The sequence below is a fragment of the Vulpes vulpes genome, chromosome 4 (assembly GCF_048418805.1).
Source record: "Vulpes vulpes isolate BD-2025 chromosome 4, VulVul3, whole genome shotgun sequence".
NCBI classification, from domain to species: Eukaryota; Metazoa; Chordata; class Mammalia; order Carnivora; family Canidae; genus Vulpes; species Vulpes vulpes.
The window spans coordinates 95,627,719-95,650,475 of NC_132783.1; the positions used below are offsets into that span (position 1 = coordinate 95,627,719).

At 41.3% G+C, this 22,757-nt stretch overlaps 1 protein-coding gene across 6 annotated transcripts in view; it reads right to left on the bottom strand.

The window, feature by feature from the left end:
* Window positions 1–10,253: 10,253 nt before the first annotated feature.
* FAF2 (Fas associated factor family member 2) overlaps window positions 10,254–22,757 on the bottom strand; it is a 102,646-nt gene continuing 90,142 nt past the window's right edge. For all 6 annotated transcript variants that reach the window (XM_072756545.1, XM_072756544.1, XM_072756546.1 and 3 more), the window contains 6 exons: window positions 22,528–22,613; window positions 22,343–22,434; window positions 20,599–20,776; window positions 19,473–19,644; window positions 18,661–18,804; window positions 10,254–13,496 (listed from right to left, as the gene is read on the bottom strand). In XM_072756545.1, coding sequence (XP_072612646.1) covers window positions 13,314–13,496; window positions 18,661–18,804; window positions 19,473–19,644; window positions 20,599–20,776; window positions 22,343–22,434; window positions 22,528–22,613 — 855 coding nt within the window. In that variant the 3' untranslated portion in view covers window positions 10,254–13,313. The remainder of the gene's footprint in view (window positions 13,497–18,660; window positions 18,805–19,472; window positions 19,645–20,598; window positions 20,777–22,342; window positions 22,435–22,527; window positions 22,614–22,757) is intronic.

The window sequence follows — 22,757 nt, forward strand, 5'->3', positions numbered from 1 at the left end:
CTTCTGGGCAGCCTGGGTGGCTTAGTGGTTTAGCACCACCTTTGGCCCAGGGCCTGATCCTGGATCGAGTCTGATGTCAGGCTCCCTGCATGGAGCCTGCTTCTCCCTCTGCCTGTGTCTCTGCCAATCTTTCTCTCTGTGTCTCTCATTAAAAAATAAATAAAATCTTAAAAAATATGTATTAAAAGAACTTTTACAAATCATCAAAAAAACCCAATCTGATTTAAAAATGGGCAGAGGACCTGAAGAGACATTTTTCCAAAGAGGTTACACAGATAGCCAACAAGTACCTGACATATGCTCAACATCGCTAATCACCAAGGAAATGCAGATCAAAACTACAATCACTTTATATCTGTCAGAATGACTAGAATCAAAATGACAAGAAACAAGTCTTGGGAAAGATGTGGAGAAAAAGCAATTGTTGTTGGGAATGTAATGTAATGTACAGCCACTGTGGGAAACCTAGAGGGACCTAGAAGGTACTATGCTAAGTGAAATAAATCAGACTGAGAAAGACAAATACCATAGGGTTCCACTGATACGTAGAATCTAAAAAAGAAAATTATTGGGATGCCTGGGTGGCTCAGCGGTTGAGCATCTGCCTTTGACTCAGGGTGTGATCCTGGAGTCCGTGGATCAAGTCCCACATCGGGCTCCCTGCATGGAGCCTGCTTCTCCCTCTGCCTGTATCTCTCTCCCTCTCTCTGTGTCTCTCATGAATAAAATCTTTTTTAAAAAAGGAAATTATTAAATAAAAAGCAGATTCATACCTATAAATACAGAGAACAAGCTGATGGTTGCCATAGGGGAAGTGAGTGGTGGGAAGATGAGCAAAATGGGTGAAGGGGAGAAGGAGATACAGAAATAAGAGGCACAGCACAGGGAATCTAGTCAGTGATATAGCATTGTGTGGCAACAAATAGCAGCTACACTTGTATTGAACATAGCATAATGTATAAACGTATTAAATCACTAAGTTGTACACTTAGAAACTAATACTATATTGCATGTCAACCATACTCAAGTAAAAAATAAATTTTAGGGATGCCTGGTCACTCAGTGGTTGTGTCTGCCTTAGGCTCAGGGTGTGGTCTTAGAGTCCCAGGATCCAGTCCCACATCGGGCTCCCTGCATGGACCCTGCTTCTCCCTCTGCCTATGTCTCTGCCTTTCTCTCTGGGCCTCTCATGAATAAATAAATAAAATCTTAAAACAATTTTTTAATCCTATCATCTTGGGATGCCTGGATGGCTCAGTTGGTAGAACATGTGACTTTGGATTTCAGGGTCATGAGTTCAAGCTTCACTTTGGGCACAGAGCTTACTCAAAAAATAAATTTGTAAAATATTTCTTATTTGGGCTATAGCCCATCTTTGGGCTATAGTCTGTTACTTGAAGGTGTGGCAGTAGGTGGGAGGTTGGGGTCGTAGAAGGTCATTCTGGTTACTGCTGTTCTATCAGAAGCTCTGCCTGCCAGCAACAACCATGCCTGGCCTAAGGCAGCTATTTCTTGAAGAATGAATGAATTGGCAGTAATAACAGTTGGTAACAGTTTAATAACCATAGAATTGGCAACATCTCTCCAAGGGGTGCACACCACAAGTCCTTGGACAGAAGATGGAGCTCCAGGACCAGATGTTCTCTTACCCCTTTGGCCCTGGTACCTCAAAACCCTCTGAACTCAGCCTGTATACTCATGGCCAAGACTTTGAGTTCTTCTCTGGGCACAGAAGGTATAAAAGGCTACATACTCTATAAGGGCAATTTCACTGCTACGGAGTCTCCAACACCTTGTAGGGTGTTTTGCATGTTGTTTGTGCTAAATAAAGTCATTCAACAAAGCTGGCTGAGGGTTTCTGCCCAAAGCCATGCACTGTTCTAGGCAGTAGGGGAACACCAGTGAATGAGACAAAGTTCCTGCCTCTAGGAGGCTGGCATTCAGGAGAGACAGACAATATATAAGAAGAACTTTAAAGTATCACAAGGGTCTTGATAATAGAGGTGGTCTCCCAGAGGAGGCGACACTGAGATCAGTGAGACCTGAATGGTGAAAAGGAGCTAGTCAGGAGAAAAGCATTCCAGGAGGGAACAGAATGTGCAGAGGCCCAGAGGCAAGAATGAGTTTGGGCAAGAGCACAGGGTGAAGCTGGAGAGATGAAGTTGAAGGGGAAGGGAGGGGCCAGGTCCCAGAGGCCCTTATAACCCAGTGTTTCTATTACTCTTCAGCTACCAGAGTTGAGGATTGGCTCAGAGAGGCTCCAGGCTAGCCCTAGGCCCAGGCAAAAAATGGGAGAATCAGAATAATGTGATTCCACTCCTACATTCTCCAAGCCAGAGAACCCACATTTGAAAAACCCTAACAGAGATCTTCCGTAGTCTGTTCCCCCCTCACCTCCTCCATGCTCCACCGCCACCTTACATACACTTCTTGGGATACAATAGGAAAGGGAAGTCCTTTGTCCTTTATGGGGTTCCTGGGAATGACAGCCACAGAGGGGGTCTTGGTTCCTTCTTTTATTATGAACAGGTAAGCTAAAGTTAGACTGGTTGCAGCCCTGAAGATAAACCCCCCTTGTCATTTCACCAGAAGATGGGTGATGTCAAAGAAATGGGGTTCCATGTGTCTCTCCTTCCTCTAGCCTGCCTTCTCTGGCTTCCCTTTGGGAAGGGATGGAGGCTGTAGAAGAACTGTTATCCCAATCTTGTCTCACTCTTGTCAGCCCCTGCCTCTCCCTTCTTCCTTTAAGCCACCCCCAGATTCTCACGGTTTCCCCAACATGCCCTATTTTTACCCCTGTGCTATGTGTGCTGTTTGCCCTGCTTGGAAGATCATTCACATTTCGTGAGCACCCATCATGCTGCTGAGTTATCCCTCACAGGACCCTTTGGTTTTCTTTACTGTAAAAATGTTACTACTTCCCTCATAATTCCTGCTAAGGAAGTGGAAGCTCAGATATAGGAGAGGACTTGCCAAAGATCCCAGAGTCAATGCACGGCAGAGTTGGGATCAAGCCCAGGTCCATCTACCCTCTCTGTAGCCTTTGCCCTTGAACCACACTATGTTGCCTCAAATGTTTTAACATCTCCTGGTAACCATGCTTCTTTTCCAAAGTCCAGTTTGAATGTCCCCTCCTCAAGTGCACTTCTCAAACCACAGGAGGCCACACTTCTACTGTGCTTCCTTAGCACACCATGCAGATGGCTTTCCCCCACGCATCTCACCTGTTATGATCAATCCAGCTGGCTGCCCATTCTCTGCTTTACTAGACCAAGGGCCATCACAGTCACCATGTTCCCAGATCCTAGCAAAATGGCAAGGACACAGTAGGCATCAGTGAGGGTTTTCTCAACAGGTGATTGAATAAGTGAACAAATGAGCTGCTGGGAGGGAAAGCATGTGTGAAGTTGACCCCAGTCTCAAGGCCCAGGTGAGTTTGCACAGGCCCTGCTTTCTCTTTCTTTCCAGTGTCCCAGCATAGTGAATTAACTGTTACCTGTCCCATTCCCAATGATCTTTCTGTACAATGAGAATTCCTTAAACCATCCCCTGCTTGGCCTCCATAGTCTGATACGCTGGGGCAAATCCATTGGCCTCTGCTGTTATTTCAGCCTCAGATCAAATTTCTTGACAGAGAAGTGGGCACTGGGAAAGCCCTCTGAACAACAGAGGGCTCACTGCCACTCAGTGCTCAACACAATGGTAGGTTGCTCAGCCAGAAATTAGTCACATCTGTTGAACATGAATGAATTTATATTAGCAAATGTACAAACATTTTATGTGATTTTAACCAAAGTATATTGAGGGAAAAAAAGCTCGAGGCAAATATGCTAAAATACTAATAATTTGGGGTAGTAGGAATATAAATAAGGGTTATTTTCTTCTTTATACTTTTCCTGCAACTTTTTAAAAAGAAAAGGCCCTGCCATATATGGGGTGCAACTAAGCACAGATAGCCCTATCTACTGACCAATTATGTTCCTCCTTCCCAAAGGTAGAAGTCCTGACATCCCAAGGGTGTCCTCTACCTCTGACAACACCCTCCCACTCACCTACCCTTTCTGAGACCTAGACCTCTTCCTTTCTGAGATTTGGCTTTCCATTCTGGGACCTACCCCATGGTCTTTCAACACTTAAATTACCTACAGTGGGTTTCCTATTTGTTACTTGAAACTAAAGATCTTTAATATAGACACCAAAAGGTAAGAGCTGAGAAGATCCACGTGTGTGCAGTTACTGTGTTTCTAAATTGGTATACCATGCAATTATGATTTATATCTACTGTCCTTGTCAGTACCTGTGTTATAAGCCAGTCTTACAAATAGGATTCCAGAAAACCAGAATCACGTGGTCTAGGCATTGCTTTCCTGGCAATCAGAGAGGAGTTTGAGAAACTGCATATCTTTTAAATCATTTCTCTTGTCAATTGTGTTAGTCTATAGGCAGGAAGTGCATGGTGTGTTTAGGGAACAATCAAGAGATCTGTATGGTTAGTTAGTGTGACTATGTGGAAGAACGACAACAAAAAAAACTATAAAGTTCTGAAAGGGCTCTGTTGCAAGTCCCCAACTTCCAAGCTGAGAGCTAGACTTTCTCCTGGGGTGAAGGGGGTGCTGAGAGCTTCTGAATACCCACATGTGATCTCTGTTTTCATAAAGAAAATTGGCAGCAGGAAGAAAATAGACTGGTGACAGTGCCTGGCTTTCCAGGTCTACTCTCACCATGTATTCTGGTTTCAATCTTACCTGGGCTTTCAGTTTTTCCAGAAAGCCACTTAGGTCTTTCTATACTCTGGTCTGCCTTTTTTTTTTTTTTTTTTTTTTTTTTAAGATTTTATTTATTTATTCATGATAGACATAGAGAGAGAGAGGCAGAAACACAGGCAGAGAGAGAAACAGGCTCCGTGGCTGAAGCCCGACGTGGGACTCGATCCCGGGACTCCAGGATCGTGCCCTGGGCCAAAGGCAGGCGCTAAACCGCTGAGCCACCCAGGGATCCCCTGGCCTGCTCTTTTAAATGGCTAATTCAAATCTATGTCAGTCTTAGACCTCTGACCCCATCATCCCCCACAACCTGACAGAACATACCATCACATGCGGACACTCAACTTCTGCCTTCAAATTTACAAGTACACCGACTTCTGCTCCCTCCTTCCTCCTGAGGCCAACCCCTTCTACCACCCTAGGTACATCTTTCTCTGTGTATCTTCAACCTTTTTCTCTCATAGCTTTTAACATTTACACATAATGGAGTCCCTCCCAACTTAAACAAATAACCTTTCCTCATTCATACCTTTCTGGATTGTTCTATCTTCTCCAATACTTTCCACTGAAAAATTTTCTGAGAGCTGCCTACATTCCATCTTTCCACTTTATCTCCCACTCATTACTTCGGCCTTCTGATACTGTCTGTACTCCACTGAAATAGCACCAGTGACCGTTCCTAAATGCAGCTGTCAGAAACCTGGAAACCCTCAGTTTCTCAGTCCATCACCCTCCAAGTCTTATCAGCCTCCAGGTCCTCCCTGATCATTGTACCTTCTAAATAGTTCTCATTTCCATCAATAATGCCCCACCATCCCCAAACCATTCCTCACCCAAGACTCCATCTTATCACTTCTTATCCCTGCTCCCTTCCCATTCAGTCTCCCTGCAGTGACAGAATTAGCTGTCTAAAATCCAAATTTAATGTATCACCCTTGCTTAAAGCCCCTCAATGGCCCTCGGAATAAAATTCACATAATCTGACCCCCAATCTGTGGGCCAGAAACAAGGGGACACTTAGCTCTGTACATTTACAAAGATCTTGTAATAGACCAATGAACACGGTAATTAGATGACAGTTCACCATAAGAGATAGTGGATGGAAGTTCAATCAACAGGAGGTTAAGAAAGAAGTGGAGGCTGGTGCAAGCCATCTTGGCAGGAAAGCAGATAGAATGGTAACTTGTGGGTAAGGTTAAGGTTAAAGGTTTTGCTTGACTTTTTAGATTCAAGTGATTAAAACGTGAAGAGAATCAAGCAATTGAAAAGGGGATAGTTGTTAGGAAAGGTTCTGGCAATGACACAAATGGGAGACTGAGCACACACTGCTAGAAGGAATGTAAATTGTAGTCACTTTTCTGGACTATAATTTGGAAATCACATAATCATTTAAAAAAGTAAAATTTCCATCCTTTTGTGACGCAGTAACTTTACTTCTAGAAGGGATTTCTTTTCCCCCTGAGAAAACAAGCATGGATGTGTACTTTTAGCACTACAGGGATGTTTGTCAATTTGTACTTTGAAGGAAAAAAAAAATGGAATAACCTAAAATGTCTAAAGAGGATTTTGGTCAGTTTATGGTACATCCATTCAGTGAAATGCTGCATAGTCATTTAAAAAAATAAAGAAGAAAAAAAAATAAAGAAGATGTGAAACTGAGACAATACAATATTTACAATGCCATCCTATTTTTGTAGAAAACAAAGTTTTTATGTGCAAAGTCTAGGAAGGACATACAATGGAATATTAACAAGAGATACCTCTGGACAATGTGTTTTTAGTTTTTTTTATTCTTTGCACTTCCTAAAGTTTCCTATCATGAATAGGAATACCTGAATAAAGAAAACAATCTATGGCTGGCTGGCTTAGTCAGAGGAGCAGGTGACTCTTGATCTCGGGGTTGTTTGAGCCCTATGTGGGGTATATAGGTTAATTAAAAACAAAACAAAAACAGGAGTGCCTGGGTGCCTCAGTGGGTTAAGCACCTGATTCTTCATTTCAGCTCAGGTCATGATCTCAAGATTAGCTAGGCATGGTGGCCAGCTTATAATTTTTTTCTCTCCCTCTCGATCTTCCTTTCCTTCCTCTCACCACCCCAACTCATGCACTCTCTCTAAAAAACAAAAACAATTTATAAAATCACTCTCTCTCTCTCTCTCTCACACACACACACACACACACACACACACACACACACACACAGTGAGTCCATTCATACGAAGTTTAAGAAAAGCAAAACTTCTATGGTAAAAGCAGCCAGAATACTGGTTTTCTCTGAGGAGCTTTAGTCTGGGAAGACATACAAGGTAACTTACTGGGATAATTAAACATACTGAGCATCTGGTCTTTGGTGTAAGTATACATAAGGTTAAGTGTTACAAAACTCTAAGATTCGAGCATTTTACCGTGTGTCAATTATATCTCCTTTAAAAGAAAAGACACCCACAAGACAGAAAGGAAAGAAGAAGCAGGTAACATCACTGAACAATTTTGAAGTGAAAAAGGAAGAGGATGAAGTTCTGTGACAAGATCTCAAATTCCTCAGGAAGTAGGCTGTAATGTGTGGAGAGTGAGGAGGATGCAGGTGGGCTTGGATTTGAGAAAGGGGACACAACAGAGCAGTGCCTATGTAGAAATGCACAGGGCTCCCTAGAGCTGGGTCACAAAAGTGGGCACTGACATCTGGGCTCCTTATTTTGCTGCAGTATATGCCAGGATTCTGCAACATAAAGAACAAGAGAGAAATCAAATGGTTCACTTTAACTCTGGGAATTGTGACAGCTCTGGGTTGTAGTGGAGAGGAGCATGAAGCCAACAGAATTTTAGTAAAGAGAACTGGGAGGAGTAGTGAGGACAGAAAGGCCTTGAGGGGAGCGTGGAACTGGAGCACTAAAGGCTGTGGTCAGCAAGGGTTTGGTTCTAAGGTCTGGAGGGTGAAGCAGTTCATAGTGAAGGCTATACTCAAAGCACGGCACTGCTGGGAGGGAGAGGAGCAAAGAAAGCAAATATTCACTAAGCATCCATCTACCCACCACCAGGCACTTCAGAGAGAGCAGCCCACTGAAAGAGCACCTGAACTTTGCGAGGATGCACTGCCATTATGTTTATAGATGAGGAAACACCCTAGATCACTCACCAAGGGGCAGTTTCAAATTCAGATTTGACTCAAGGCCTCTTTCCACTACATTCAGCAGCTACACAAGTCAAATCAGGAGCACCAGAACCAGAATTTTAAGAAATCCACATATGTAGACGTTGAGAGTTACCTAGGTAGCTGGTGGAGGGGAAAGTATCAAATGCCTACATCTGGGGAAATATTGTCTGGTAGCAACTAGATAGAAGAGGATAAAGTAGTCCAAGGAGATGGCATATGCTTCAGGGGCATTGTCTTAGAAGACAGGGCATCAGAGTGGCAAAAGAGAAACACAGATGCATTCCCTGGTTCCAAGACTCAAGGGAAAATGAAGTTATCTGCTTAAGGCTTTCCTGAAGTGGTATCTTCAAGAGAATATCAGGTTTCAGTTTACCAGGGTTAGAAATCTGGGAGTTTGAGGCATCATTCTGAGAGTTACCAAGAACAGCAAACAGAAGAGGGAAGGGGTAAAGGCTCCAGGGGCAGGAGAGTCTCAGCATACTGTTGGCTGAGCTCATAGTCATGAGGGAGAGATTTGAGGGGCTGGTGGCTCCATCAGGGGAAAAGTATACGGAGTACATCACCAGAGGCATGGCAAAAAAAAAAAAAAAAAAAAAGGTCAGGCATTATCTGCCTCATTGAAAAAGCCTCAACTTAATCCCTCCCCTCTCTTCTTCCTTTACCTGTATCTAGGATGAACTATTAGCAGGGGGCAAGCTACAGACTGTTGAAAATAGTAATAGGAGCTATAACTTACTGAACATCTATTGCATGCTAAATAACTGCAGCAGCAATTCACTTCATCTGGACTGCAAGGCTACAACCCATTTTACAGATGATGAAAGTGAAGCCTACAGAGTTGAAGTCACAGCCAGGATTTGAAACCAGGTTTGTCTGGCATCAGAGTTTGAATCATCCTTTACTCTGTTAATTGATGGCAAAAATTTTATACATAACCCTCACAATCAATTGTGAAGTGTTCATTTTTAAAAATGGATTCTGACCTACGGTGAACAAACTCTTCTTGCAGACTTATTAGACTGAGCAAAAGACATTCTAGTTTACACATATGATCTACATTAAAAAAAAAAAAACAGGGGATCCCTGGGTGGCACAGCGGTTTGGCGCCTGCCTTTGGCCCAGGGCGCGATCCTGGAAACCCGGGATCGAATCCCACGTCGGGCTCCCGGTGCATGGAGCCTGCTTCTCCCTCTGCCTATGTCTCTGCCTCTCTCTCTATCATAAATAAATAAAAATTAATTTAAAAAAATATTAAAAAAAAAAACAAAACAAAAATGGAAGCCCACATCTTCAGATAAGCAACAGGGTAGACTCTGATGGTGACAGGAATTCGTAGCTCACAGAAATGAGTTCTTTGCATAAGGTCAGACAGTGGGGAAGAGAAAGGCAAAGAACTAAGACTTACATTTCCTCTTATTTTTTTTAGAGTTTTTTTTTTTTAAGATTTTATTTATTTATTCATGAGAGACATACACAGAGAGAGAAAGGCAGAGACACAGGCAGAAGGAGAAGCAGGCTCCATGCAAGGAGCCCGACGTGGGACTCGATCCCAGGTCTCCAGGATCACACCGCGGGCTGCAGGCGGTGCTAAACCGCTGCACCACCGGGACTGGCCACATTTCCTCTTAGAAACAAAAAACAAGGACGCCTGGGTGGCTCAGCAGCTTGGCACCTGCCTTTGGCCCAGGGCATGATCCTGGAGTCCCGGGATTGAGTCCCATGTTGGACTCCCTGCATGGTAGCCTGCTTCTCTCTCTGTGTCTCTGCCGCTGTCTCTCATGAATAAATAAATATTTAAAAAACCAAAAACAATAAACAAGTAAAAATACCTTAGGAGGGGAGCTCCAATAGTCCAGACTTCATTAGATCAAAGGTGATTCTTCTTTAGGCACTCATTCACAAGGACATAGGTCTGTTCTAGCAGGAGACATGGCATCCCTTATCAAACGGACAGTTACAACTCCAAGAAAATATTCCTTCAAAACACACTACCAAGGAGAAAGGAAACAATGACACTTGTTTTGGGCTCTTCATATACATTTGATTTAACCTATAAACCAATCCTGAGACAGATGGTGTACACTTTACAGTTGGAGAAACTAAAGAACTTGCCTGAGGACAGATAAGCCCAAACTTGAACCTGGATCTGTCTGCTATGTTGCCTCTTTTCACTGAAATACACAATTTTAACTCCTTGCTCATCTTTGATTCTTCCTTGCTTCTCAGCAATGCAATACCCTGTTCCCATCCTCATGTTTCCCAAACTTTCCTTCACACACAGGAAAATACCTACCACATCTCTCCTCAACAGAAAGACCCACAATTTCTTAGGAGACTTTTGTTATAAAACATTTAATGTTAACCTACAATACAATGTAAACTTTTATGAAAAAAATTTTAAGTACACTAGATTTCTTCAGTAAATTATCATGTAACTATTCAGGCGCAGTACAAGTTGGGACACTGCATCTTTTGTGGATGGATTTCCTGTTGCTGCGTTCCTCACAAGTCCTAAAAAAAAAAACCAGTTGCAAAGTGGAGCTCCTTGTTCAAGCACCAGGTAATACTCCCGATTTTGCATTCTGGGGGTTATCACTCTTTCCCACAGTCATTTTCTGAAACTCTTTCCTTGGCCTTGGCACCATTAGCAATTTTCATAATGACTGCTCAGTTGAAGATTCTAGGTTCCTTATTTTATTATTTTTTAAGAGATATTCTCTGGTCATTTTTAATCCAAACATCATAGTGGAGGCAAACAAGCACAAAAAAGTATTTGCTGCAGGAAATTCTGCAGAAGTGGAAGACCAGAAATGCCCCCACTAACTGCAGAAATTCAACGGACTCCAACTGGGTGTCTTTGTTTGGTCATTTCCCATGTTATTCAGTTGAATCTACAACGTCAGTTTTGGGACTGCAGAACACAACTTGAAACAAGTGTTTTTGTTAGGTTGATGGCTTGCTGTTTGATAAACAGCTGAAATAACCCAGAGGTGATGTGGAAATGAGTGAATCCTTGCAGATCATCGGCTTCTCAGTATTTTCTCCCTTGCAGGTCCCATTGAGTTCCGAGGTCCTTGGGAGTAACAGATTGTACTGGCTTTAAGTGACAAAATGTTCATCCTTCATGGAGGAAGGGAGATGACACCTATGCAGCAGCCCTACGGTAAGGAGACAGGAATGGGGTCTGAACAAAGCACGCTTGTTTCAACATGGACTAGGAAGGAACATGTGCTTCAGATAAAACTTCCTGAAACCTAAAGTAAATGGGTAAGCCATCCCAAGAACTCTACCGACATACACTTTTTCTTAATAGTCTGGCATCTGACCTCCTTCACTGAACAAGTATCGAAAGGCCAAGAGACATAAAGTGCATGTTGTAGAATAAGATGCAGACTGAATTAAGGAAAAAGTTTTACAACTTCCCAAAGAGGTGTGGGCAAAACACCCAAAACAATACCCAACCTAGAGAAGGCCCTTAATATCCTGCCCTTCTGTGTACTGCTAGGGAAACAGCTATGAGTTTGACAGGGAGGGAGACTTGGAGTTATGTGGAAAAATTCCTCTTTGCATGGTTGTAAGCAGGAAGCAGACTTCACATAAGGCTGAATAGAGAATATGCTTTATCCTGGTATTCATTCCAGATACCTTTCATGCCAACAGTGACTTCCCACTCATCTGGCCTTGAGGCAGCAGTAAACAAAATGGAATAATAGGCAGCCAGGAGCAGAACGAAATTAAATTTTCCTAGAGATGGTGTTTTAGACATCTATGCCAAGACCACTGGGTAATTCCCAGGCTCCCTAGGTGGTGCCTTGTGAGGTTCCTTATCCCGTCCCTTACCCATGTTTACCCCAACCACTGTGGGATGCAGAGAAGTCACATACATCAGTGCTACCTAAAAGAGTTGCCCTTAGATTTTTAGGTAAGCAAGAGAGAAAGCCTTTGGAGACTGCAAATCTACCAAGTTATGTTTTATCTTGATATGGGCCCTGGCCTCAAAGCATGCTAGGCTCTAGTTACTTCAGTAGGTTGCTGTGTTACAAGTCTGCACCAGTCTAGCTATAGAACACTTTGGAATATTTGCCAGCTCACGCTGACATCTGTTAATAATACATGGCATGACCCATGTACCCATTACCATAAACTCAACCAAAGAAGAGACATCCATCCTGAGGTTTAAAAACCCCTATTACCTCAACATAGCAATAGAGGGAGAGGATTAAAAACTGCTTCCAGCAGGTGGCTATATCAGAAACTAACTGTACCTTCCAACAGTTTACACACACCTGGAGTTCTGTCTTGGCTCCCTTCAAGGTTTCTAGTTCTATCCTTGAACCACCACCACCACCCTCCTACTGAGACAGGCAGGGCACCTTCATGGGGTTCTGCTGGTTCTACCATTGACCCTGCTAGTCCTTTGGGAAGGCACCAAGATTGGCAATTCAGGAACACTCAGGGATGGGCAGGAAGAGCACGCACAAATCAGAAGAGGAATGAAGAGCTGCTATCCTTTGGTTCAAATTGCATAACCATCTAGTACAGATTCCAAGGGACAACTACAGTTATGTGTATAATGAGTATACACAGAGTTCACACTGCATATATGGGGATATCTGTACAGAGACTTTGTGGGGCAATGAACCCAGATTTCCTCCCAATACTCCAAGCGAGGCACAATAGATGCTAAGAAAGGACAGCAAGAGTTGGACCAAAAAGAACCACCTCTCTAGGAATGTGAGAGGGACAATGGCAAAAATAAGCACAAACCAGCCCAGGTCACCTTTATTACACTCTTATGGGCTAAGGAGCCCAGGGCATGAACTCATGGGCTTAAGAATTGGCTTTTTATCAAATAAAAGTTAAGAACACCTATGTCAGCCTCATTCCTTTGGTCATTACAAAGCAACAAAAAATGTTTAGAAGTTATTCATAAATTGTGGGAAGTTCAAGGAACATCTCTGTTCTGTGCCTTCTCTTCCCTCTTTTCTGGTGGTGGGAGAAGCAAGTCCTCAGGAGATGCTGCAGTAGTAGCTGGTCGATGTTTTTTCCACTTTTATTTTCCATAAAAGCAAGAATGAATGAGAACTAGTGGGAATTTCCCCTTCCCCAGTTGGGACAATAACTGGATTGAAGAGTCTCCTTTCGTTGGAAGGTGCGTGGTGCAGAGCCAGTAGGGAAGGGTGGGCTTGCCAGTGGGAACGTTCACTGCTGACCTTCATGCACACACACAGGTGGTGACTCTTTTAGGCAGCATGGTTTCTGATCCTTCCTTAGGATGCAGCAGTCTTTTAAAAAAAATATTGTATTATAATAATAATAATATGAATTTCTCTCTCTCGTTTTGTTTTTCCATTTCTTTTAGGGATTAGGGTAGGAGGGGAGAGGGAAAAATAATGTCATTCATCTGTCAGGTCCTGAACAAAGAGAACTTCTGTATGGCTGAGTCCGGCCTCCTGAAGTGTGGGGGGGTTGGGCCACTCCTCTGAAGGGATGCAAGGCAGCACCCGCCGGGGAAAGTTGGCTTCAATCTGAAACTTTTCAGGGCTTTCTTTCAAGGAGAATAAGAAGTCGTGGATTACCTGCAGATCATATAGGAAAAGGGAGGTGAGAGAAAGACAAAGGAGCACTCAACACAACTATGAAATCAGGTATCTCCACCAGCTCTCTCCAGGATGACTCTGAGATATGAAATTATTGCATGACACTGGAATTCTATTGTGAGGTCCTTCCCTTTCAGAGGAAATACGTAGGGCAGCTCTTTTAAGTGATTACACAGCCCAATGCTAGTCCTACTTCTGGAATGATTCATCTGTTTGGTCTTTTTTTCTTGACAACTTGCCTGATATAAAGCTAAAATTTTTTTTACTTAGAAATAATTAGAGAGTTACTGAACAGTGGAGAGTATAGAATACAGAATTTTCTTTAAACCAGTTAAGAATGAGCTGCCAACCTGATGTCCCATCACCCCCAAAATACTTGTGTATGTTTTCTAAACAGGACAATCTCCTACATAACCATAATACAGCTCTCAAAAAACAGGAAATTTAACTGGCACATTATTGCTATGACAGAGCAATATATATTAAACTATTATTAAAGTTTTCAGGTTTTGCTAGCTGCCTTTTACAGCACAAGCAACCAGTTTAGGATTATGTGTTCCATTTCACTGTCACATCTTCTAAGTCTCCTCCTTCAGTCTAGAATAAATCCTTAGCCTTTCCTTTATTATTCATGACCTCGACACCTCTAAAGATTATTGGTCAGTTATTTTTGCAGAATGTCTTTCATTCCCTTAATGTGTACTCACAATTAGGTTCCAGATATGTTCTTTCGCAGGAATGTTCTAGAATGATGCTGCATTCTACTAATAGTATCCTATCCAGCTGGAGCACAATTCTGATTTGCCCCAGTACCTATGATGTGCATTTTGATCTCTTCATTAAGGTGGTGACTGCTAGGCCTCTACACTGTTGCAGCCATTCCTTTCTCCTTGTAATTATTATTTTAAAAAAGATTTTATTTATTTATTCATGAAAGACAGAGAGGCAGAGACATAGGCAGAGAGAAGCAGGCTACTGGAGGGAGCCTGATGAGGACTTGATTGCAGGACCCCAGGATCATGACCTGAGCAAAAGGCAGACGCTCAACCACTGAGTCACCCAGGTGTCCCTTTACTTTTATAATTAAAGAGATCTTGTGGGGAGGTACTTTGAGACTACAGAGACTTCTGTTACTCAAACTTTCAACTTATTTATTTAATATTAACATAGATTCACGATTTCCTATTTTATTCAGAAGGTTATAATGTTATAGTATTTATTTTAATGTTCAAATGTTTCAGATGGAGTCAGAAGAGCCCATCCAAGGTGACAAGTCTCCATCATTTTTTGAATAATTCCTTGCTTTCTAGCACAAGGTATTTTAGGCTGATCTTGTGTTTTCTTGCCCCAGCTCTGGAATAAGCCATTTCTCCAAGGAACCCTGGTTCTTCTTAATGGACAGTGGTACATATATATATTGGGGGAGGAGGGGCAGTGGTATTTAAAAGCCACAATCCAGGTGCTATGTACATTCATTGCTACTGGGGGGTTGCTGCTCCCAATCACTCTCTGTGGAAAAAACTAGAGAATATGTGTATACACATACACACATCAATGTCTATATTTCTCGTATATAACGCAAAAAACGATGAGTTTGTTTCCCCCTTAATCCAGTTCTGGCTTTAACACCCCACACCCCACCATGGGCTGCGCTCATGCTCTGACTGTGTGGACACTGTCCTAAATTTGGTCAATGATCTAACATCCTTCATGGGCACCTGTCCTCTGTGAGAATGCCCTCCTCACCCTACTCAGGCTGATAAAGGTAAATTCTTAATAAAAAGTTAAGGTGACATCAAGAAAACTCATATTGCTAAAACTTAAAATGTGAGGTACCTATGGAATGGGCCACCTTTATTGCTCCCTGTTTCTTGATGCCATATATTAAGAACGGGCACACTGGATCTACTCTATGGGCCTCTTCATCTAGCATGCTACTTCTACCAGAGAGTCTGAAGGATATGTTATGAAGGGCATAGCATGCTAACCTCCTTCAGGTCAATCCCACAACACTCAAATTACCCTTACTATTTTGAGGGAACCTATTTTCTTTTTGTTGTACCTCACATAAATTTAGTCCCCTTTGTGCGAAGCAGTCCTTTATTGGTCTTAAACTTACCTCTTTAGAGCTTTTAAGAGGCAACATATCACTCCAAAACTTAAGGAGTAAATCCATGCTCCTCTTCTCTAAATCCATTTATGATTTTATAAACTCACATATTTTGATTTTATAAATTAACATATTTTAATCTATCAACCTCATTTAGAGTCTCTGTCTCTCTGTGCAATTTCCATTAACATTTACCTTCTTTTCTTATATTAAGATGCATCAATAGACTTGAACAAAGTTTACTGGTATGAGCCCAACAGGGGCTTTATATAGTGTGAAACAATATTTTGTTTCCATTTCAATCTTGCTTGATAATAGTCAGCCCTGTTATAAAATTGGCATTTTCTGTTGACCACTGACAATGGACATCACCTCCAGAGGTTGCTTTTGGTTTCTAATGGATAGAAAAATGAGTCCCGGGCTAAGTATAATTTGGATTCTCTCTAATATGCATTCATTTTAACAGAAAGACAGCTTGTTACTTTTCTCCCCACTCATGAGATCTAGAGATTTTTCCAGTTTTTCCTTTTTTATCTTAGCATTTTACTACTATCAAGAGCTGAGCTTCCTGCAAATTGAGTATTTCACTGTACATGACACAAAGTCTGCAAGAACATAAAAGAACTGTAAATCTTTACTCAGTTATATTATAAATCCCATGAATGTTAAATTAAAAGCCTATACCATCACTAAAGACTTCTCCTTTACACTTATTTCCCATCTCTGAGCCTTGTCCCCACTTATGACCAACTATTTCTCTCAGTCTGAGATTTGTTTTTCAAAGCTGAGAACCTATTTAAGTGTCTTGAAGGACTGGGGGGCCCAGATGGCTCAGTTGGTTAAGCAGCTGCCTTTGGCTCAGGTCATGATCTGAGGGTCCTGGGATCAAGCCCCACATAGGGCTCCCTGCTCAGTGGGGAGTCTGCTTCTTCCTCTCTCTCTGTCCCTCCCCCCATAGTTGTGGATGCTCTTTCTCTCAAATGAGTAAATAAAATCTAAAAAAATAAACTGAAATAAAATAAGAGTCTTTAAGGATTAGTTAATAAATGGGTTGGTTCCCCTTAGGCCAGAAGCCTATACTGTTTCACAATTCTAATAGATTTTCTTCTGAAACTCTTAAGAGAGTTCATTTTTGTTAGGTTTTTCACACAATTAGAATTTGGGGAGTAGAAGCTCCTTAAGAGTCAGTTATACGGTATCCCTGAGTGGCTCAGTGGTTGAGCATTTGCCTTTGGCCCGGGACGTTGGGCCTGGAGTCCCAGGATCGAGTCCCACATTGGGCACCCTGCATGGAGCCTGCTTCTCCCTCTGCTCGTGTCTCTGCCTCTCTGTGTCTCTCATGAATAAATAAAATCTTAAAAAAAAAAAAAAAGTCAGTTATACTATGATGTGAAACTGTTAATGAACATGGTTGCAAGCTAAAATCCAAATGCAAACCAATAGTTAGGAAACACACCAGGGAAAGGAACGAACATTTAGTAACCACCTACATGGTATGTATTGTGTGAGGCTCATTCATATCATCCCAATTTAAAAATCTAAAGTTAGGGATATGAACACCTTCCCTCAATAGAAATAAATGCATAAATGAGATAAATAAAATGAGAATGCTACTCATTTTTCTCTCATCAGGGTACCTTCTAACTTTTTACTTTGTGTTAGCTCTGAGTCTCACATTCCCCACTGGCCATAAGCTCCAGGAGTCTCACTCATCTAGGCACTCCTGGAGTGCCTAGAACAGTACCTGAGATACCTTCAATTTATAGTTATCAAAGGGTAGATTATATTTCCATTTAACTGGTAAGGTATCTGAGGCCCTGTAAAAAATTCTGCAACTTGTCCGATGCTTTTTATTTAAACAGGAGAAGTAAAAATGTGCTAGCCAGCCTCCCTTAACTGCAGTGCATCCTTATTTCTATTATGCAGTTTACTCTTGATTATCTTGAGTGATCAGGGAAATGGCAGAATCTACTATATAGTTGGTAAATTTGGAAAGACAACATACCAACTATCAATATAAATAGACACTTCCTTTTGGTTATAAACAACAAAACAACAGTAACCATTTAAGTGCTCACATGAGCCAGGCACAATGTTGAGCCCTTTACATATAAATTTTTTTTTTATACATACAAATTTAATAATAAATATAATCTCATTAGAGTACCTATTATTATACCCATTTGACAGATGAAGAAACACAGTCAATGAAGTATACTGACCAAGAAAACACACCTACTGATCTTAGAAGAATGAGAATTTGATAATTTTTCAGATGATTTTATTTATTTGAGCGTGTGTGTACATGTATGAGTGGGGGCGGGAGGAAGAACAGAGGGAGAAGCAGCAGCAGACTCCCCACTGAGCAATAAGCCTGACACAGGGCTCCGATGCCAGGTCCCCAGATCATGACCTGAGCTGAAGACAGAAGCTTAACCAACTGAGCCACCCAAGTGCCCCATCATTCTGTGATATTCTAAGAGTCTCTGCTTTTAACTATTTTCCTATGGAATGACAAACACTACTTACCTCTAGATATCAGATATACAAGGTAGCCCCACAAAGTGGGGCTTCTTATGGGCTAAATGGATAGAAAGGGAGAGTGATAACTGCATGCATTTATATTCAGATGTGTAATTCTGGTGCTTTTAGGTCAGTGGAGACAGAGCTTTCTGCGTAGACAGAAGTGAGGAGTTCTGGTGGGATTCTGAGGGCAATGTGAGCTAACTGGCATGGAAGAGCCTCCCATCAACTTAATGTACAAGTCTTTTGTGGAACTTCTTGGTAAGTTACACTTGTTTCTTAGCAGAACTCAAATATGATGAAAGAAAACCTTAATATGTTTTCCTTTGAGTTGGCAGCTAGAACTGAAAGAATCTAATAGTTCACTGCACTCTTCTCTCTGCCCCACCCTTTCCTGCCTTGTTCATGAGAGCAGCAGATACACCAACAACACTCTCAAGAGCCCTTAAAAGCTTCCAAATCTACAGCCCAGACCCTACATACACTTCACACAACTTAGGTGGTCCTTACTGTTAGAGACTGTGAAAAGTGGAATCGTCTCTCTACTCGAGAATCATTGGGTAATTTGAAAATGATCTTGACACTTTCAGGGTCATCAGGGGAAGGCTCCGGGGGCAGGCACTCCAACTTCCTTTCCTTTTCCTCTTGTAAATTCTGTACAGATACAAAGCAAAGTTAAGGCTATGGCTCTAACAGGGAAACAGGAATACTATCACCATGTAGGTTTACCGCGCAGCCAGAAGAAAAATAAATGACTAATAAGAAAAACCTCCTGGCAAGAGTCAGAAACAGAAAGACCCTAATTCAAAGTGCTACCGCATCACATGTATTATTTATTAACTATGTTAGGGTATTTACCTGTCTGGAAAAAAGGGGAATGGCTAAAAGACACTGGCTGTAATCAAGTGGTAATATACAATGAAAGAGCATGAATGAAATGCCAAATTAGTTAACAATGTTGCTAAGATATACAAACTACTGCTGTGGATTTTGAACTGCTTGTTGTGCATTTGTACTTACTTTTCATGGAATAGAGTTTTCTGCCTGATTTTTGTTCACTGTTGTGTTTTAATAAATTTTTAAAATATTTGTGGAAATGTAATAAATGTAAAAATGGCAAGGAGGGGGCAGCTGGCTGGCTCAGTCAGTAGGGCATGCAACTCTTAACTGCAAGTTCATGCTCCACACTGGACAGAAAACTTCTTTAAAAAAAAATACGGCAAGGAATTAAAACACCCACAAATCCCACCATCTTCAAGTTTTTTTCCTTTCACACTTAAGATCAGTTTGGGAATCTTGAGGAGTAAAGACAGGTTCATTACCCGCCGACGTCTCTCCTCTGCCAACTTTTGCTGTTGCACCTCCTCCTCCTTCCGCCGCTTCCGCTCCCGCTCCTCCCGTTTCTTCCTTTCTTTCTCCTGGTCTGCCCTGAGAGAGGCCAGATAGGCCTCGTCTTGCTGTTGTCTCAGGACCTGGGTCTGATTTCGTTCTTCCCTGTGGCCAGACCAAAAAGCAGAGAAGGCAAAGAGCAATCTCTGTTTTCTTATACCAAAATTTGTGGGGAGGTAAAAAGGTCAACAATCTTGACAGGTGAGTATTTCATACCACCATAAAGGATTCCAAAGCACAGCATGGCAAAATCTGAATGAGCCATCTCATTTACCAATTTAATATGGCAGAAAAAGAAATGGCAAACTTTTTCTTTCCCTTTCCCTTTTAACTTTACAAGTAAAACTATCCTCTCTTCCTAATTCTAGCAAAAGTAACAGTATTGTTGCCAAAAAGTGATAATCAAGATCGTATTTTAGTTAAATACCCCTTTGCAGGATTATTGGATTTTTGCATATATTGCTTTCATAAAACCAAAAACCATATAAATGTATCTTAGAATATTTGGAAAATGGAGAAAATCTTGTTCAGAATTCTACTAACCAAAGAGAAAATACTGTAACATTCTGGTATACTCCCTATTTTCTCCCCAAACTATGTATATCTACATAGGAGTGAGTGAGAGAATGGATCTAAAAAAATGAAAGAAAATACACCAGAATATTAAAAGTTATGGTAGGATTAAGGGGGATTTAAAAATTTTTGTGTGCTTTTCTAGGTTTCAACATTTTCTACAATTAATGTGCACTACTTACATAATGGGAGGAAGAGTTTTAATAATTCCACATTTTTTACATTTAAGCTCCTTAGATTATGGTTCACCTAAATGACATGATATATACATTCTTGAGCATACAGCCTTGTCTTTATTTTGAATCACATCTCCAAGAACAGATGATCTGATAGAATTATTTTGGTCAACGTACATAAATATTTTAACACTAAATGGGTAAGGTTTTCAAAGTTGCCTCTAAGAGTAAGTCAGGATTTGTGGAGCCCTGGGTCAGCCATCCAAATTTACAGCTGGTCTCTCTCTTTTCAGAGGAACTTCCCCTGTACCTTTCAAGGCGTTCTGACACCAGGTAAGTCTGGTTTGCATCCATGATAAATGTCAGCTGGTTAATAAGATCATCGGGTTGAATGAGGCCTTCTAGCCGTCCCACTACAGTCATTCTCCGATCCTTCAGCATAATCATGGCCAGGAATGGATAGGTGTTCTCTCGTAAAGCCTGCGAGACTGAGAGAAAGAAGAGTCAACAGATTAAGGGCAGCCCTACGGATGAACCAGATCAACTCTTAGACTTTCCACAAGGAGCAAGACAGGAAGGTTTTTACTCCCACTTGGGAATGAAAGGAGGTCTCACTTATTCTCTACATACCTTTTGTCCTCCTAGTTTTTTAATCTTTGCTGTGGTTTTATTTTATTTTTGTGTCCCTATTCCCAGGTAATTTGATTAGAATAGGATAAACTATTCTGGCAGGAGTGGTTGTCATAATGATGCTTGGGAAGACTGCAGAAGTCAAGGACAAAGCCATTTTGGTAAAAAAAGGACCTATAAAGAATTTGGCTACTGCTAAGTATAATTTTTCCCTATGTTGGGTATCAGGACTAAAGAAAATAAGGCTGTAAATCTCAGCCTTTTATTACTGGTGATGAGATCCACCACTGTCTTCTGCCTTTTCTTCCTCTTACTCAATCCCTTCCTTAGTCCTTTCCTCATGTCTCCCTCACCTACCCCCAAACAAAAGAGCTAGTTTTTTTTTGTTCCAAAGAAGTTTTAGAAAGTTAGTTTTCCAAATAAGCAGGATTTTACCATAAAGGTGTTTTATTTATGTTTTTCTTATGGTTTTAAAGAAGATATTTTATAAGCTTCTATAAAAAATATATCTCTTTCTATCAACTACCCTCCATAGGGTATCCCCAAAGCCATATTAGAGTGGCAAAATGCATGCTGTATGAATTTATCAGATGTTTAAAAACTAATTAGGAGTAAAGATTCAGATTTTAAGAGGTAGGCAAAACATCTTTGATTCTTAGTATCTATGCTAGTATATACTCAAAAGTTGCTGAACACAAGTAACTACAAAGTAACTACATTTTTCTTAATGTATACTTTATATTGACTTCGAAATATACTTATCTCTAGTGAAGAGTTATTGTCAGCAAAGATCTGAACTTTCTGAATCCCTATCAGCACTCGAGTACCCAACTAATTCAATGTGCAAGAGGCTGTTAAAATTGCTGATGGGGGGCGCCTGGGTGGCTCAGGTGGTTAAATGTCTGCCTTTGGCTCAGGTCATTATCCCAGAGTCCTGGAATCAAGCCCCACATCGGGTTCCCTGCTCAGCAAAGAGCCTGCTTCTCCCTCTATCTCTCTCTCTCAAATAAATAAATAAAAATCTTAAAAATAAATAAAATAAAATCACTCATGATGAGAGTCAACTCCTCAGTAAAAAGCCATTTAGATTAAAAGCGATTAGATTAGTCCTGCTGGATAGGACTGGATGTTTTAAAAATAAAACCTGGCAATGGTTACCTGTAAAGAATGCACTAGAGTCTAACAGACCTGAGCTTGCTAACTGTACAATCTCACTTAAACTCTCTGAGCCTGTTTCCTAAACCATAAAGGGAAGATAATACAACCCTCCTTTCAGGACTACTGAGAGGATTACATATGATAATATATAAAATGTAATGAGCACATGTCTAACACAGAATAGCCATGCAATAAACGGCGTGTTTTCTCAGACTATCCCAAAGATATCTCAACAATCTCAATGAGGAAAAAGAAACACAACTTACCCCTATATCCCTCAGGTTTATTTGTGGAGCATGCCCAGAAAAGCATCCTAGTATTTATTAGGGAAATAACTTCAGGGGCACAGAGTGTGTTGCTGTGGAGAGGGATGAAAAGGATATGAGAAGAAATTGCTTACTACAAAACATCAGCAGACAAAAAAATTTAAACAATCAATCAATTCACTTACCGACAGAACTCATCAGAGTCCTGGTGATCATCTCCATGAAGATAAACCAAAAGAAAGCGAAGCTCCCGCTTGGCATCGTTAAGTGCCTGTGAGAAACAGAAGATCACTAATTATTATGATGACTATGCCTTGAGCTTTTCCTTAGGCTAAGAGAACAAAAGGAGAAATGAGGAAAAAATGTGAACAAGAAATCAGATTCTGGGCTCCTACCTTCATACCCCTGGCATTTT